This window comes from Caenorhabditis elegans, chromosome I (genome assembly GCF_000002985.6).
Source record: "Caenorhabditis elegans chromosome I".
Classification (NCBI taxonomy): Eukaryota; Metazoa; Nematoda; class Chromadorea; order Rhabditida; family Rhabditidae; genus Caenorhabditis; species Caenorhabditis elegans.
Window position 1 is genome coordinate 12676405 of NC_003279.8, and position 15451 is coordinate 12691855.

General features: G+C 38.4%; 5 protein-coding genes, 2 non-coding genes and 2 pseudogenes across 9 annotated transcripts; 7 read left to right on the top strand and 2 right to left on the bottom strand.

Moving 5' to 3' along the window:
* The first annotated feature begins 1120 nt into the window (after positions 1–1120).
* On the top strand, positions 1121–1193 carry T26E3.15. The gene has a single exon (NR_050656.1). It is a non-coding gene; the product is annotated as an Unclassified non-coding RNA T26E3.15 (non-coding RNA).
* T26E3.16 lies at positions 1121–1193 on the bottom strand. The gene has a single exon (NR_050657.1). It is a non-coding gene; the product is annotated as an Unclassified non-coding RNA T26E3.16 (non-coding RNA).
* A 1609-nt stretch (positions 1194–2802) lies between these two features.
* On the top strand, positions 2803–5408 carry ndx-1 (Putative nudix hydrolase 1). The gene is made up of 9 exons (NM_060808.4): positions 2803–2912; positions 2960–3037; positions 3145–3227; positions 3319–3526; positions 4231–4321; positions 4377–4523; positions 4574–4706; positions 4850–5010; positions 5285–5408. The coding sequence occupies exons 1-9, from the start codon at positions 2807–2809 to the stop codon at positions 5373–5375; spliced, it is 1098 nt and encodes a 365-aa protein (NP_493209.1). The 5' UTR covers positions 2803–2806; the 3' UTR covers positions 5376–5408.
* Positions 5409–5440: 32 nt separating this feature from the next.
* On the bottom strand, positions 5441–6298 carry T26E3.10 (resistance to Congo red protein). Its single transcript, NM_001026470.3, has 2 exons — positions 6191–6298; positions 5441–5692 (listed from the first exon to the last, which is right to left on the bottom strand). Exons 1-2 carry the CDS (start codon positions 6275–6277, stop codon positions 5498–5500), a joined length of 282 nt encoding a protein of 93 aa, NP_001021641.1. The 5' UTR covers positions 6278–6298; the 3' UTR covers positions 5441–5497.
* A 517-nt stretch (positions 6299–6815) lies between these two features.
* clec-103 (C-type lectin domain-containing protein) lies at positions 6816–7982 on the top strand. The gene is made up of 4 exons (NM_060809.4): positions 6816–6924; positions 6972–7069; positions 7368–7533; positions 7576–7982. The coding sequence occupies exons 1-4, from the start codon at positions 6834–6836 to the stop codon at positions 7932–7934; spliced, it is 714 nt and encodes a 237-aa protein (NP_493210.2). The 5' UTR covers positions 6816–6833; the 3' UTR covers positions 7935–7982.
* Positions 7983–8982: 1000 nt separating this feature from the next.
* T26E3.12 lies at positions 8983–9165 on the top strand (annotated as a pseudogene). The gene has a single exon. A coding segment is annotated over exon 1 (183 nt).
* Positions 9166–9711: 546 nt separating this feature from the next.
* On the top strand, positions 9712–11802 carry sra-25 (Serpentine receptor class alpha-25; the record flags this gene model as incomplete). Its single annotated transcript, NM_060810.2, has 5 exons — positions 9712–9954; positions 10475–10620; positions 10669–10938; positions 10983–11178; positions 11650–11802. The coding sequence occupies 5 exons, from the start codon at positions 9712–9714 to the stop codon at positions 11800–11802; spliced, it is 1008 nt and encodes a 335-aa protein (NP_493211.2).
* A 520-nt stretch (positions 11803–12322) lies between these two features.
* sra-17 (Serpentine receptor class alpha-17) lies at positions 12323–14168 on the top strand (the record flags this gene model as incomplete). The annotated part of the gene is made up of 5 exons (NM_060811.2): positions 12323–12571; positions 13085–13230; positions 13280–13549; positions 13594–13789; positions 14016–14168. 5 exons carry the CDS (start codon positions 12323–12325, stop codon positions 14166–14168), a joined length of 1014 nt encoding a protein of 337 aa, NP_493212.2.
* A 745-nt stretch (positions 14169–14913) lies between these two features.
* Positions 14914–15358, top strand: F28C12.6 (annotated as a pseudogene). Its single transcript has one exon. A coding segment is annotated over exon 1 (445 nt).
* The last annotated feature ends 93 nt before the right edge of the window (positions 15359–15451 follow it).

A 15451-nucleotide genomic window follows, 5' to 3' on the forward strand; every position in this document is an offset into this window, starting at 1 on the left:
AGAGCCTTAAAAGGAGGGGGGGGGGGGGGGGGGGGAGTCGCTGCTCCCCCCTCACACCATATACATAGGGGTCTCAGAAGACGACACAGACTGGTTTAGAAGAGGATGGGAGCTCTAAACCACAATACGATGAGCATCAGCAGAAGCAGAAGCTCAATTTTTCGTTGAATTTTTTTTGTTTCCGGAAACATCTTGAAAATCTCGATTAAAAATGCCTAAACTAACTTATGTGGCGCAGTGGGATTTTCGACAAACACCCATTACAATTTAACGACCAAGGTTCGAGTCCCGGCAGTGGCAACTTCTTTTTTCTAGGTTTCAATAGGTTGATTCATACAATCTGAGCTTAAAAATTACAGCGCTTTGTACTGAAAATGTCTGAAACACTAAAAAAAAAACTTTTTTATGATAGCCTAATATTTTCTGAAAAAAATATTTTTGTTAGTTTTCATAAGCTTAAACACTCAAAAACTATGTGAAATTTACATTTTAGAGCAGTTTTTAATGGTGCGTCCATAGTCTGCGGAAAACGGGAATTTCCTGCGTGCGGAAGCGTCCATAGTCTGCGGAAAAACCGGAGTTTCCTCGCTTTTTTTTCCTCAAAATTCAAAAAAGTAGGCGTGGTCTGCAGTTGTTTCGCTTTCCCATTGCTCAGCTTAAAATTTTACAACCTCTAATTGGTTGGACACGCCCACTATTTTGAAATTGACCAATAACAAAGCGAGAAACTCCTTGTTTTTTTTCCGCAGACTATGGACGCTTCCGCACGCGGGAAATTCCCGTTTTCCGCAGACTATGGACACACCATAATTTTTACACCTATTTTTTTAATTGCACAAGTGGCGCAGTGGGATTTTCGACAAACGCCCCTGAAAATCTAATGACCGGGGTTCGAGTCCCCACTGTGGTAGCTTTTTTTTCAAATTGTTACTAGACTAATTGAGAGGGTCTCAATTAGAAAAATATTGCAAAAAGCCTCGAAAAACATAAAAAATTTAAGATAAGTCAGTTTTCACAGTTTTTTACCCTACCAAACTAAAAAATGCCTGAAAATGTATGTTTTCACAGTTTATAGGTTTAAGATTCTTTTAAATGGTCAATTTCCAATATTTTTGGACAATTTTCGAAATATTGCCCGAATGGCGCAGTGGGATTTTTCATATCTACCAATCTCAAGACCAGGGTTCGAGTCCCCACCGTGGCACCTTTTTTAATAATTTTTTTTTAATGTGACTAGACTAATTCGATAGTGCTGAATTCGAAAATCATAGACTCACAATCTGAATATGAAGAAAAACCGAAAACTGGTTTTCCAAAACTGCCAATTTTTGGCTCAAACCTCCGACAATTAAAATCCTTTCTCACAAAGTGCTCAATGTGCAATTTCAATTCGAAAAACATGTTTTTCTGCGTCTCTACCCCCATTTCCAAATAGGTCAGAGAAAACAAAAAGGCGCGGGAGGGGCTCTTTTTAGTCACCCAGCCGCCTTCCAATGTGGCGGGGAGAGGGCCCCCACGACGCCATTTAATGGATTTGTTTGCATTTCGTTGTGTGTGCATACTTGCAAGCATATACTATTCCTTGGTTTTCTCGATTTGTGCACTTTTGCAAGTTTTCGCCGGAATCAAGAGGGAATTTTTGGATCACAGGGATTACAAATAGTCTGAAATTTTCTAAATATTAATAGTTATGTTAATTTTTTGAAGTTTAAGTCATTTTTGAACACTTTAAAAATTTCGCTCGAATGGCTCAGTTGGATTTTCCAAAACTACCAATCACAACACCGGGGTTCGACTCCGGTAGATGACACCAATTTTTCACTCTTTTCTAAAATATAATTTCCTCTATGTACCATGTGTTCCAATTTATGATGCTCAGAAAGCCTATGTCATTTATACCGGAAGCTATAGAAGACATTTGATACTACAAAAGGTACTTGACCCACCCTCCAAACCAACGATATCCTAAGAAATTCCTGCTATACACATGCAAAATGTTGATCTCGCCATTAAAAACTGCTTAAAAAAGCCAATAAAAATATTTGCCACAGCGGGGGTTCGAACCCCGGCGTTGAGATTGGAAGCTATCCAAAATCCCACTGCGCCATTCGTACATTTTCTGAAATTTTGTAATATGACCCAAATTTTTGGTAAAAACTGGTTTTGAACCTTTTTTCAGACCGTTTTAAACCTCGCCGCCTCATTTTCCCAGTCAATCCCGGCGTTTTCTCCCTCTAATCGCCGTGCCCCATCTCGTCACCCTAGTTTTCGCGCAGTTCATTGCCCAGTTAATAAAGATGTTCCGCCCGTTGCATTTTGCCCTTTTTATCTCTGCGTATCTCAATGTATCGTTTTCCAAAACGTTTCAATTGTGTGTATTTGTTTGGGTGTTCGTATACGTTTTTCGTTGGAAGGAGTTTTTAAAAACGATTTCTAAACATTTTCATAGGATTGATATTGATTTTAAGCCACTGCAAAAAATTTTTAAAAATCCAAAAACTTTAAAAAAATTGTTTAAAAAAATTCAAAAAACAAAAGTAAAATTTTTTCCAAAAAAAAAATTCTTTAAAAATGTCAAAAAACTAATATATTGCACAAAAAACCCTTATTAGTTTAATAAAAAAACTGAAAAAATAATTTGCCACCGTGGGGACTTGAACCCCGGTCTTGAGATTACCAACTCCTCCAGAATCCCACTACACCATCCGTGCACTTTTTTGTCAAAAAATTTTTTCGCGTTTCGGAACCATTTTCTTGTAAAAATTTCGTCAGATATATCAGTTTTACCAATTTTTATTCCAGAAAAATGCCACTTGGAAAGTTGGACCTAGTCGAAGAGGAGTACATCGCCGAAAGCGGAGATCACACGCCAGAAGCCTCCCGGCTTATGGGAAATGGTGATTCTGTAGTTGGTAAGCCTTTGAACTGATAGGAATCTGGAAATTATAGAAGTTTCCAGAAAACTTGAATGGTCACACAAATGGGGCAGTTGCGAAGAAGAAAAATGAGCCAAGGGTGCCGGATATGCAGTTGGGCAGTGAGTTTTTCAAGGTTTTTTGTTGTAAATTTGATACTTGAAAAACCTTTTTGAATGAAAAAAAAATAATAAAAAAAAACAAATTTTTAAAAACCTAAATATTCCAGAATGTCGCTATGTAAGGTTACATGACAATGTAAACTATGTCGCTGCTGCAATTATTCTACGGAACCAGGGAGACGACACAGAGGTAATTTTTATTTGCGGCGATGGGTCTCGAAACGAAAAAGCTTTAGTAGCTCAGCCCAAAAAATGATTTTTTATAAAATTCAAATTTCCAGGTGCTCCTAATCCAAGAGGCCAAGAAAAGTTGTCGTGGGAAATGGTATATGCCTGCCGGACGGGTAGAAGCTGGTGAGACAATTGAAGAAGCAGTGGTACGAGAGGTTAAAGAGGAGACTGGGTACAGTTGTGATGTTGTGGAACTCCTGTCACTACAAGTTCAAGGATCCGGATGGTATCGATATGCTTTTTATTGTAATATTACAGGTGAGAACTCAGTGAGCTTATTTATTTTTCTATTAAAAATTTGAATTTTCGCCAAAAATGTTCCTTAAAAATTTGAATTTCCCGCCAAAAACTCTCAGGTTCAGGCATTTTATTTGTAGAAATTTGAACTAAATTCTGCAAATTTTGACCACAATTTTTGAATTTTTTACCTAATTTACAACTTTTGAGCAAAATTCGTACCTTTAGACCCAATTCTGTTAGTTTTGCTCTAAATGTTTCAAAATTAAACCCTCACCACTATGAGCGTGATATTTTGAAACGTTTTCAGTGAATATAGCTATGATTTCTCATCTCAACGCACTTGAATTAGCACATGGTGTCAGGCAGTCCCATCACGGTTCGATCTACAAAAAGTGCGGGATTTTTTTGCCCAAAAAAAATGAAGTCAGCACGTTCTTAAACAGACAAAATCACTTGAAAGGCTGCGTCTCTTCTCCCGCATTTTTTGTAGAAATACGTAGATGAAGCCAGACACCCTGATACCACGTGAATTAGCCAAACGAAGCTTTGAAGAAAGAATTTACCACTGTGGGGACTCGAACCACGGTCTCCCAATTGAAAGGGGTTTCATCGAAAATCCCACTGCGCCACGTGCACAATTTTTTTGAAATACGCTATAAAAAGGTTAAAAATTTTTTTAAAAGCATTTTCAAATTCCATTTTCTGAATTTGTATTTTTCCAGGCGGTGACCTGAAAACAGAACCCGATCAGGAATCCCTAGCCGCAGAGTGGTATAACATCAAGGATCTCAAAGCCAACAAGGTTCAGTTAAGGTATCTGAAATTTTTTTTTTCGATCCTAAATTTTGAAACCAATTTTTTTTTACAGAGGCCGAGATTTCATCCGACTAGTCGACGAGGCCGTCACATACCGAACACACGGCCCCGTCGATTCTATTCCACGTGTAATGCCGTTAAATCAAAACGTTGCTGGATTATTTTTGGAGTTTATGATTGTCAAGCACTCTAGGGATGGGTAAGGGTCTTAGCTGCGAGGGAAAATTCACTAAAAAAAGGTTTATTCAGGCTCCGAACCGAGGTGCTCGTGCACAAGTCGATCAAGGACGAGACGTACCTGCTGGAAGAGGAACAGCCATTCCCAACGGTGGAATTTGGGTTCGAGTACTTCTTTGCGATGGTTGTATCCAAGTGTTATAGGGTGAGCGTGATTTGTAAAAAAAATTAGGCTTAGGTCTAGGCTTAAACATAGGCTTAAACTTAGACTTAAACTTAGGCTAAGGCTTAGTCTTAGCCGGCTCGGTTCACGAATTTCAGTTTTCTTCTGATCCTACAAATTTTCAGCATTTGCTCGAAGAAGGTGCCAATGTAGTATTTACACCGTCTCACGTGACGCGGATAAAATGCCACCCAAAACCAATGGAATCCCTGGCGCACGGAGTCTCAATAAGGGTTTACTGCGAGCACAAGCAATCCGCTTCAAAAGCCATCATTCGGAGTCCGCGGTGAGACATTTTGAATTAAAAACCTTTTAATTACTTTTAATTAGTCTGATAAAACTTTGAAAAAAGAAAGTGCCACAGTGGGGACTCGAACCCAGGTAGTTTGATTATAAAAGGTTCTTGTCGAAAATTCCACTGCGTCATTTGGACATTTTCGACAATTTTCTTTTTCAAAAATCGATTTTAAACCGTTTTTTTTAAAGAGAAGTTCATATATTTGTTCTACCTGAAGTCTTATTGGAAATAATTGAAAAATAAAATAATCCCGAAATTTCAGGTATCACTGGATATCCGTCGAATCACCGGAGACACGACAGCGATTTCACATGGCTCAGAAGCAATTCCGGCCGTCACTTCATATGCTTTAATGCTTTTGGTTTTCTTGAATAAACATTTGAAAAATTATTTTTTTTTTAATTTTCTAAAGACCAACTCTCAATATTAGTTTATTACATACATTTGAAAAAATCATTTTTTTCAAAAATTGAGATCACTGACTCCTTAACAAAGAGCTATAAGTTGGTGGAGGTGGCTCTTGGAGCACGTCATATGCAGGCGGGGGCTGAAGATCCGGTAACTCCGAGGTTTTTCGCAGAATATCTGTATTTCCTTCGTCGAAATCGAATATCGGTGCTTGTGCAGCTAATCGCCGTTTTTTTGCCATACCGACAAGGCACATGTAGATCTGAAAAAAATCGGTTAAAAACATGATTTCTCAACTCAAAATTAACGAAAATTGCTCAAAATTGCTCGAAGTTTCAAAAATTACAAGAAATTTTGATTTTCAATCATTTTTTAAAAAGTGTTCGAATGGCGCAGTGGGATTTTCGCCGAAAGCCTTTTCCAATCAAATGACCGGGGTTCGAGTCCCCACCGTGGCAACGTTTTTTTTCAAGTTTATATGATATTAGACTAATTATAGTGCTCTGATGTCAACCGTATCAGTTTTGTGTGATTTTTGAGCTCAAGACTCTTAAGTTAACCTAACAAAAGGTTGAAAAATAAGTTGCCACAGTGGGGATTCGAACCCCGGTCTCCAGATTGAAAGGGTTTTCATCGAAAATTTCCACTGCGCCACTTGGCACTTTTTCAAAAAACTTCCTAAAATGATCGAAAAACTTATTTTTTCAAATTTTCTCGCTGTTTTAGTTTTTGAATGTTATAAACTCAAAAAATAACTCACAAAGAAAACCGATACAAAAATCATGGAGAACACGATTCCGGCGACCCGTACAGTATTGTTACGCCATTTGAAATATTCATCGCACATTTTTTTTTGAGCTGAAAATTGTTTCAATTAGGGGAAAATCTTAAAAAGAAACTAGAATATATTTGGAGAAAAAGCTGCGAAGATGTAGAGTGAGAAGAGAGCCGAGAGACGACACAGATGCAGAGAAAAATGTGCTCGCGTAGCTTCTCCGTGTTTTCTGGCTCAATGAGCAAGTGCCGGTCAGAAAATGTTGGAATAGGGGAAAATAAACTGAAAACTGCATTAATTTTTCACTTTATATTTCAAAATTCAATCGTTTTTTAGACTACGAACCATAAAATTGTTGATTCAGAAAGAAACCGAAAACTAAAAAATTAAAATCTCAAACTTCAAACTACAAACTACAAACTACAAATTACATGATACATTAATTTCATATTTTTCGGGAGTTTCGAAACATTTTTTTTTTAATTTTGGAAAACAAACTTTCCCGGTGCAAACTACAAGCACAATCATAAAACTACAACCTACCAAGTACGACTTTGCAAACTTTTTCGGTGAACAAAACATAAAGATGTTACTATAAAAGCTTCCGATCACCCGAGAACACTTGCAAATGTGTGCAAAAATGATAATTCCGCTGGTATTCCTTATCGGGTTCGCCGCGGCCGGCAACTTTGGCTCCTCGTCCAGTGAGTCGTGCGAAGGTAGGTGATTTCAGGTCAGCTCCTGCTAGTCTGATTGGAAATTTCAGATGGTAACGGTGGAGGAAGACCTAGGCCAGGAAATGGTGGTGGAAGGCCACCTGGAAATGGAAATGGAAATGGAAATGGAGGGGGTCGCCCCACAAATGTAAGTCCAAGTTGACAGTAACCTAAATGCGCTCCACTGAAATTTCTTGTCAACTAAGGGATCGTGGGTGATTTCCCAGAAGTTTGTATTTTCTGCCAAAAAATTTATCTGAGAAAATTTGAGTTTCCCGCGAAAAAAAATTCTCAGAAAATTTAAATTTCGCGCCAAAACATTAGGAATGGCTTAATTGTGATGAAACTTCATTCTGATCACCCCTGACTTTTGGCAAACTGCCGAATTTTGGCAACTGTAGATTTAGACTCTTTGCAAATTCCAGCCCCACTTTCTAAAATTCCAGGGTGGCTGTGATGCTGGCTGGCGTCGATTCAACCGTCCAAACGGTGGCTGGTGTGTCCGAGTATTCGGTGCACGTATGACTCAAGCCGATGCACAAATCCAATGTCAATCCTATGGAGCTACACTTTCTAGTCTTCAGAACATGGAGGAAGCCCTGCAAATTAACAGTTAGCCTATTCCCCATTCCTTAATAATCTTTTAATTTTCAGACATGGCTCTATCCGTGATCAAAGCCAACACCGGATCCGTGTGGATCGGAGCCAAAAGAACCACGGCTTGCCTCAAACAATGGCTATGGACAAATGGATGCGGTAGACAGAACTCCTTCGCTTGGACTGATGGCTCAGCGACAGGAGTTGCCGGATTTGTGTGGGACAACTTACAGCCGGATAACGATGAGCTCAAGCAGCCGTGTGCGGTGATGCTGGCTGCAAGAGCCGCCGTTACCTGGGGCGGCAAATTCTGGCAACCGGCCATGCTGGATGATAACAACTGCATGTTTGATCTGGAGGGGAAACATCCGAGATCAGTGTATGGATATGTTTGTGGAAAGAATAGCAGAGCATAATTTATTTGATCCTGTGTTCAATTACATAAATCGTTAATGTTTTAAAAAATGATTTTAAATCTTTTTTGAGGGGTTATGGAGCGGTTTTGGAGTGATTTTAGAGCGGTTTTGAAGCGCATTTGGAGCGGATTTGGAGCGGTTTCAGAGCGATTTCGGAGCGGTTTTGGAGCGCATTTGGAGCGGGTTTGGAGCGGTTTTAGGGAGGTTTTAAAGCGGTTTCAGTATACAAGCTGCCAAAGTAGAGAAGGCGCTAGACTAACACAGGAATTACGGTAATCTTTGCCAGACGCCCAGACGGTGTCAGAAATATCACTATTAGATACGAGACGCAGACTGCTGGCACCCATCACACCTCGAGGTGTCCTCCTCCGGCATTTCAATTGTTTGGCCTAAAATTTGAAGATTTTCCGGTTGTTTTGAAACAGGTTTCTTGATTTCCAGCTAGCTTTACCAAAAAGTGTTTGGTTTCTTTGAAATTTGAGTAACTTGTGGGTAGACTTTTCAAAAGCCTAATCCACTTTCAGTGATGAAAAATAAATTCTGTAGAAATTTTCCTATTTATGTACTTGAAATTTGAATTGTAAAATCTCTCAGCTCGTTGGTTTTTTTCCACAAAACCATGACTCACCCCTCTGATAGATATCAGATCACTACAAGGTTCACTATCGGAAGAGCTCTTCAATAAAATTGCACCATTCTTTCCGGTGAGAGCCTCGCGATCTACAGCAAATAGGAGAGACCTAGAGCGACCTATAGTGTTCTAGATCGACCTTGAGCGACCTGAAACGAGCCTGAGCGACCTGAAACGAGCCTGAGCGACCTAGAACGTCTTTTGACCTAAAACGCCTTGCGACCTACAGCAACCAGGAGAGGCCTAGGATGACCTAGAGTAACCAGGAGGGACCTAGAGCTACCTAGTGCGACCTAGCGCGACCTGAAGCAACCTGAGCGACTCGAAGAAGGCTCCAGAGCGACCTAGACCGGCCTAGATCAACCTGGAGCCTCCTAAATCGACCTTGAGCGACTTGAGCAACCTGCGACCTAAGCTATGACATTTAAATTTCTCATCGTTCATTTCCAGGGTGTCACTTACGCAAATCTATGCCTCCCACTTGTCATCTACTTCAAAACAAAAATAACAATTCGAAATCGGAAATTTCGAATCGCAGTTATGACGTCAATGTACGGAGATGTCGGAGATCATATCAATCGGCTCAAAAAGAGCTGGGAATAACAACGATAATTTGATTCGGTCAGATTTGTTATAAAATGCAATGACTATTTCTGCTTTTTCAGCTGCTTCCAGGTTAGAGCTCGTTGATTTGATTTGATTATTGTGAGAATATGATTTTGTGACGATGTTTCCTGAAAATTGCAGACACTTTTGCTGTGATTATTATTTGCGACCAAGTAACAAAATCCGATTTGTGTGTTGTTTGAATGTGGAAGTACCTCCAACTAACGTTTAATTGGTCTTAAATGCCACATGTTTTTTGTATCTTGTGTCTGATGTCTACGCCTCAAGCGTATCATTATGTCCGGTCTCTTGTCATAACATGATTGATATAACTGATATTTTTTATCACGATTTATTAAATAAAAATTTGGAATTATGCCCATGTGATTCTCCTTTGTATTAATTGTGACTTCATCGAGATTCTCTTGCACAAAATTCTCTATCCCAAGTGACTCGATGTATTCAGCCTCAAATTTCTAATATTTTTCACTTTTCCACTCTCTTCACACTTCCTTCTCAACTAAATTTCCTAATAAAGCTATGAACGAGCTCATCGATGGTCCGAAGTGTGCTTCTGAAGGTATCGTCAATGCCATGACCTCTATACCTGTGAAAATCAGCTTTCTAATCATTGCCACTGTGATTTTCCTTAGCTTCTACTTTGCTCGGCTGGCAATTTTGGCTCTTTTAAGAAATAATATATTTTCAAATTCCACGCAACGGATTCTACTAGTGTGTTTGGTGAATTCCGTTTTCCACCAGGCAGCGACATTGGAAATACGGGTACGTTTTTTGTAGTAGTCTCTACATATTATATATATATATATATATAAGTCTCAAATGCAACAAAACTGATCTAGTTAGGAAAAACCGTCAGTATTAAGATATAACATGATTTTACAACGCCTTAACGTTCAAAAAATGATTGATTTTGTGCCTTAACACTGCGATCTAGTATTTCGCAAAAACGGTCTAGTGGAATAATTAAAGATTCAGTCACAAAAAAAGTTCTTCGTGTTTGCAACATGTTGAAAAGTTAAAAAAAATACTGATCAATACTATAAGATTGATAGGGCCATACCTATTATCCATAGATCACCTCTGAAATCCAGTGATATCATTTTTTACCCCAAAAATTGGTCAGACTAACCACCCAATTATCAAAGAAAAAATAAAAAGGGAATATTGTGTTAATTGACACCTTTAAGATAAAGAAACTACGTGCCTTATTTTCATTTTTTGGTACAAGTAGAAATAGTTGAACCCCAGGTAACTCGACTACTTACCAATTTTGAAGTTACAGATTCACCAGGTATACCGAAGCTTTGTTTATGCATCCGATCCCTGCAGTCTACTATTCCATTTTACGGAATGTGAAGTTGAACTATATTTTTATTACCTTACTAATTATTTCTCAACGTATTCAGTTTTCTCACTCACTTTTGACAGGTTAGGATTATTTCCCCTATTTCCCCCGTATGACTTATTAAATTTCAGATTAATATCCCACTACAACCCCAGGTTCTACTTCTCACAGCAAAACTTTGTTTCAAATACCCTCCTAATCATCCAATGCCTTCTCTCATTCGGCACGTATTATGTCGGATTATATGGAGTCCCGCCATTTGGCTACGTATCAATTTGCTACTATACTCCGAAATACGCGGTTAATTTTCTCAAAATCAATGATTTCCGCACGGTAGTCATGGTTTTCTGCATAATAGTTATTATATTCGTCTACTATCTCAGCGTGAGGTCCGAGAAGCAGTGAGTTTCTGGTAATATGATCAGTTTTAATGGGAAATTTCTAGAATCCAACGAACGAGTTATTCTCCTGGAGAGCGATACTGGGCATATGAGAATGTGGAGACTTCTCAATCAGTATGCATATTGATTGTTCTCCAGTTTGCGTGTATTCTAATGTCGTCGTATGGTGTAAACTATATTCGATCGAAGGAAAGCATGATGTCAGAAGAAGATTTTCATACACTTGCTCCGTTTTTTGCGGTGAGTTGGAAACTTTGAGAGGGCTTACCTGAAGAGAGCGAGTTTCCTAGAAAAATTTAAACAGCCAGGCTATTCAAGCTTTCATTCTAAATAATTCGGGTAACTGGACGACGGTCCGGCCAGTGTTGCATTGATGCAAGTGCGCTCTAACCCAAGCATAACCCGGTCTGGGACCGGATTAAAGGGTATGCGGTTATTAGAGAATTGTATATAGGTATCGCTTTTTGGTTATAACTTTTCGCCAGCTTAAAATTCTGTAATCTGCCTTGTTCTGTTTTGGTCCGCTGTTGAGCCGATTTTTGAAATATTCCCCTTTCTTTTTGTAGTTATTAGGCCTTTAGAATACTTTCAGATTGAATAAAAAACGTTGAACGCAAAAAAAAATATTTTAGTCTTGGTCCATGTGGTCGCTGAAGAACAATGAAAGCCCTAATTTTACGCTATTCCCTCTTCAATATTTCTTATTTCCAGGGAGTAACCTACGCAAGCCTATGCCTCCCACTTGTCATCTACTTCAAGACAAAATTGACAATTCGAAATAGGAGGATCCGAATAGCAGTTATGACTTCAATGTATGGAGATGTCGGAGATCATATGAATCGGCTCAAAAAAAGTTGGGAATGACCTGATAATATGTGTTGCAATTTAAGTTGTGTTAAAACAATTGTTGAGCCAGGAATGACAATTTCTGGATTTTTGGGTACATCTAGCGTAGTTCTTAGTGTTATGTTTTTTTAAATAAATTAACTTAATAATTTTGATTGTAAACTTGCATAGACTTCATGACGCATTTTCTGAGCAGGTTTGCTGATTTTATTATTTGCTGAGGTACAGACGTACGCGGAACCCTCATCTCTCTTTTTTACGTAGATTACAAATAACATGGTCAGACAGAAAAAACAGGAAATTAGAATACTATCTTTATACAAACTGTGTTTTATGCACGTACACACTCAATAATATTCATATTTCCAACAATCCCACTAATTGAAAGTATGACGTGACATCGATCCCCAGTGTCTTATGACTAGATTATATTCATTAGAAGTCAGCAGTCTACTCACTAATTTTCAAAATATTTTCTGTTCTTCTTCTCATTCTTCCTTTCCATTCTCAACTATCTTATTTTTCGACAAGAAAAACTATGAACCAAACCGAGCTCCTCGAGAGCTTGAAATGCGCCTCGGAGGGTATGGTCAAAGCCATGACCTCTACCACAATGAAATTGAACTTTGTATTTATTGCAACCGTGATTTTCCTCAGCTTCTACTTTGCTGGGTTGGCTATTCAAGCTCTTTTAAGGAATAATATATTCTCAAATTCAACGCGGCATATTTTAATAGTGTGCTTGTTGAATTCCATCGTTCATCAGGCAGTGACATTGGAGACACGGGTATGGTTTAAAGGAATTTTCAACTTTTAGGCTTTTCTTAGTTTTTAGCTCTGAAACTCTGGTAGCAACTGGAATGCTATAGCTGAAAATCGCCTTTTAAAATGTTTTTGGAGCATCAAGGATCGTATATATTCACTTTTCCACATGTTCTAACCCGTTTTAAGTCAAATTATAGCTTTTTAAAATTGATAAAAAGCGGAAAAAAATGGATTCTGTTTTATTTGAATCTGGAACTGAGAAAAACATACCAATAAGTAGTTCAAATACAAGGTCAATTTGCCTACTAGTTGGACTGTCTACGTCAGCCACAGATTTGACTTTAGACCGTATTAGGCTTGCGAACTACTTCAGTCCCAATTCCTATGTCTAATCTTTTTATGTCTTCAAGCCTTCGTTTCAGAAATTTAACCTTACCCTTGTAAAACTAAAAGAATGTTCCAATAGTTCATAAATCCCTTCTCAAAAATTTTAGGGTACACGTTACTGGATTATTCACTATATCCCAAGTTACAGATTCACCAGGTATACCGAAGCTTTGTTTATTCATCCGAGCCCTGCAGACTACTATTCCATTTTACGGAATGCGAAGTTGAACTGTATTTCTACTACCTTACTAATTATTTCTCAACGTATGCAGTCTTCTCACTTACTTTTGACCGGCAAGCTGATCTTTTCCACCCTCAAGCTCTACAATGCATTATTTTTCAGATTAGTATCCCACTACAAACCAAAGTACTATTTCTCGCACCAATACTATGTCTCCAACTCCCTTCTAATCATCCAACTGCTTCTCTCACTCAGTACGTATTATGTTGGATTATATGGAGTTCCACTTGTTGGCTATGCGCCAATTTGCTACTATACTCCAAGACTCGCTGTCAATTTTAGTAAAATCAATGATTTCCGTACGGCAACTATGGTTTTCTGCATCATTGTCACTATATTCATCTACTACTTGAGCGTAAAATCAGAAAAGCAGTGAGGATTATTTTTTCTGCTATAAAATATTGGAGAAGTTTTAGAATTCATCGAACCAGTTATTCCCCTGGGGAAAGGTACATAGCTTGTGAAAATGTCGCAACATCTCAATCAGTGTGCATATTAATTGTGCTCCAGTTTGCCTGCATTATGTTGTCCTCATTTGGCGTTAATTATATCAGAGCTAGAGAAAGTTTAATGTCAGAAGAGAATTTCAATAAAATTGCTCCGTTCTTTCCGGTGAGTTTAGATTTATACACAAGTTTCCAGATTACCATCAACTTGTGTAACTAAATTATTTTAGTCATATGCTTGTTGATTCACTAATCCATGTCCCAAAAAGTTGTACTTTTTGTGATTGAATGTAGCAGTGACTGAAATTAAGTCTTTTGAAAACAGGGAACGTATTTTCTTATACATATCCCATCAGAATCAAGTTGACAATCCACTTGGTAGATCATTTCAGGGAGTAACCTACGCGAGCCTATGCCTTCCTCTTGTTATCTACTTCAAGACAAAACTAACGATTCGAAATAGGAAGCTCCGAATTGGAGTGATGACATCAATGTACGGAGATGTCGGAGATCATATGAATCGGCTCAAGAAGAGCTGGGAATAATGATAATTTTAACTGGTCTTGTATTATAATAAACTGTGTCTTTTGTACATATAGAGCAGTGAGACCTGGCGATGAAAAGCAGTTCACAGGTGACAACATGAACTGTCGATAAAATAAATAATATGGGCTAGTGTGGAGACGCAGAAGAATATTTTTGCATACCAAATAAACATATAAAACCACCCGACCAGCGAAAAATTCATTAAATTATTTTTCCGAATACCTGGCGGGCGTTCTCCTATTTTTTTAAAATGCATTATTACTGAAATTTGAATAAAAGCAAATTTGAATGGACTATTGGGAAAATTGTAAGTTTAGAAATGTTCTGATTACAAGTTAAACTACTGAATTTCAGGTTTGGAAAAAAGATATGGTAAACTGCAATGTACGAGCCGAGTTTTTGAGAGAAATTTGTGTGAGTGTAAATGATATGCAACCATAGTGACCCGAGGCAATATCGAACCAATGGCCAATTATCTTCGTCACTTCGTCAACTAGTCGTTTCGAAACAACCAATCAACAATCAAGTCCAACCAATTCGGACACCTTCAAGTCAACAACAAGCCCGGAAAAGTGGGGCAGCATCGGATCAAGACAAGGAGTCAGTGCAACGACTTCATCAAGCAACTTCAAGAGTCAACTTCAATCAACGTACAGTCACAATCAACCCACACGGTCGCTACGCAACTGCGACAAATTCAAGAGAGTACTGATGTGAGGTCAAACGTACTGCTCACAATCAACAATGAGTTCGGTGTTTCGTTCTCACATTGGCATTATCCGTCGTAAGCTGAAATTGGCAATCGAGGCTGCAGATGACACCGACGATGCCGATCAAGCTGAGAAGAGCTCCGAAAAAGAGGTGTACGATGAAATCGCTGAGATAGCTGATATCACCAATAGCATTCGTGCTGCTATTGAAAAGATAAGGAACTACGATCAACAATGGAAGGATCTCTTCACGAGAATTCCAACGGAGAGAGAAGGCATGGCCGACTACAAGAAACGGCTAGGCGACTACGATGTCGACATTCAAAATGCAAACAAATAGTTGCAAGGACTTAAAATCAAATATCAAGAGTTTATTGCAATTCATAAGAAGAAAGCTCCACAACCGACAGATTATCCAACATTCGGTGGAGATGAAGCAAGTCCAAATCAATCATCGTCGTCAAACACAACGGATCATCAAACCAAAACATATATTTCGAATCATATTTCTGATTATTATTATTGTTATTATCAATAAAGCTTTTACATTATTGTCTACTATTGATGATATT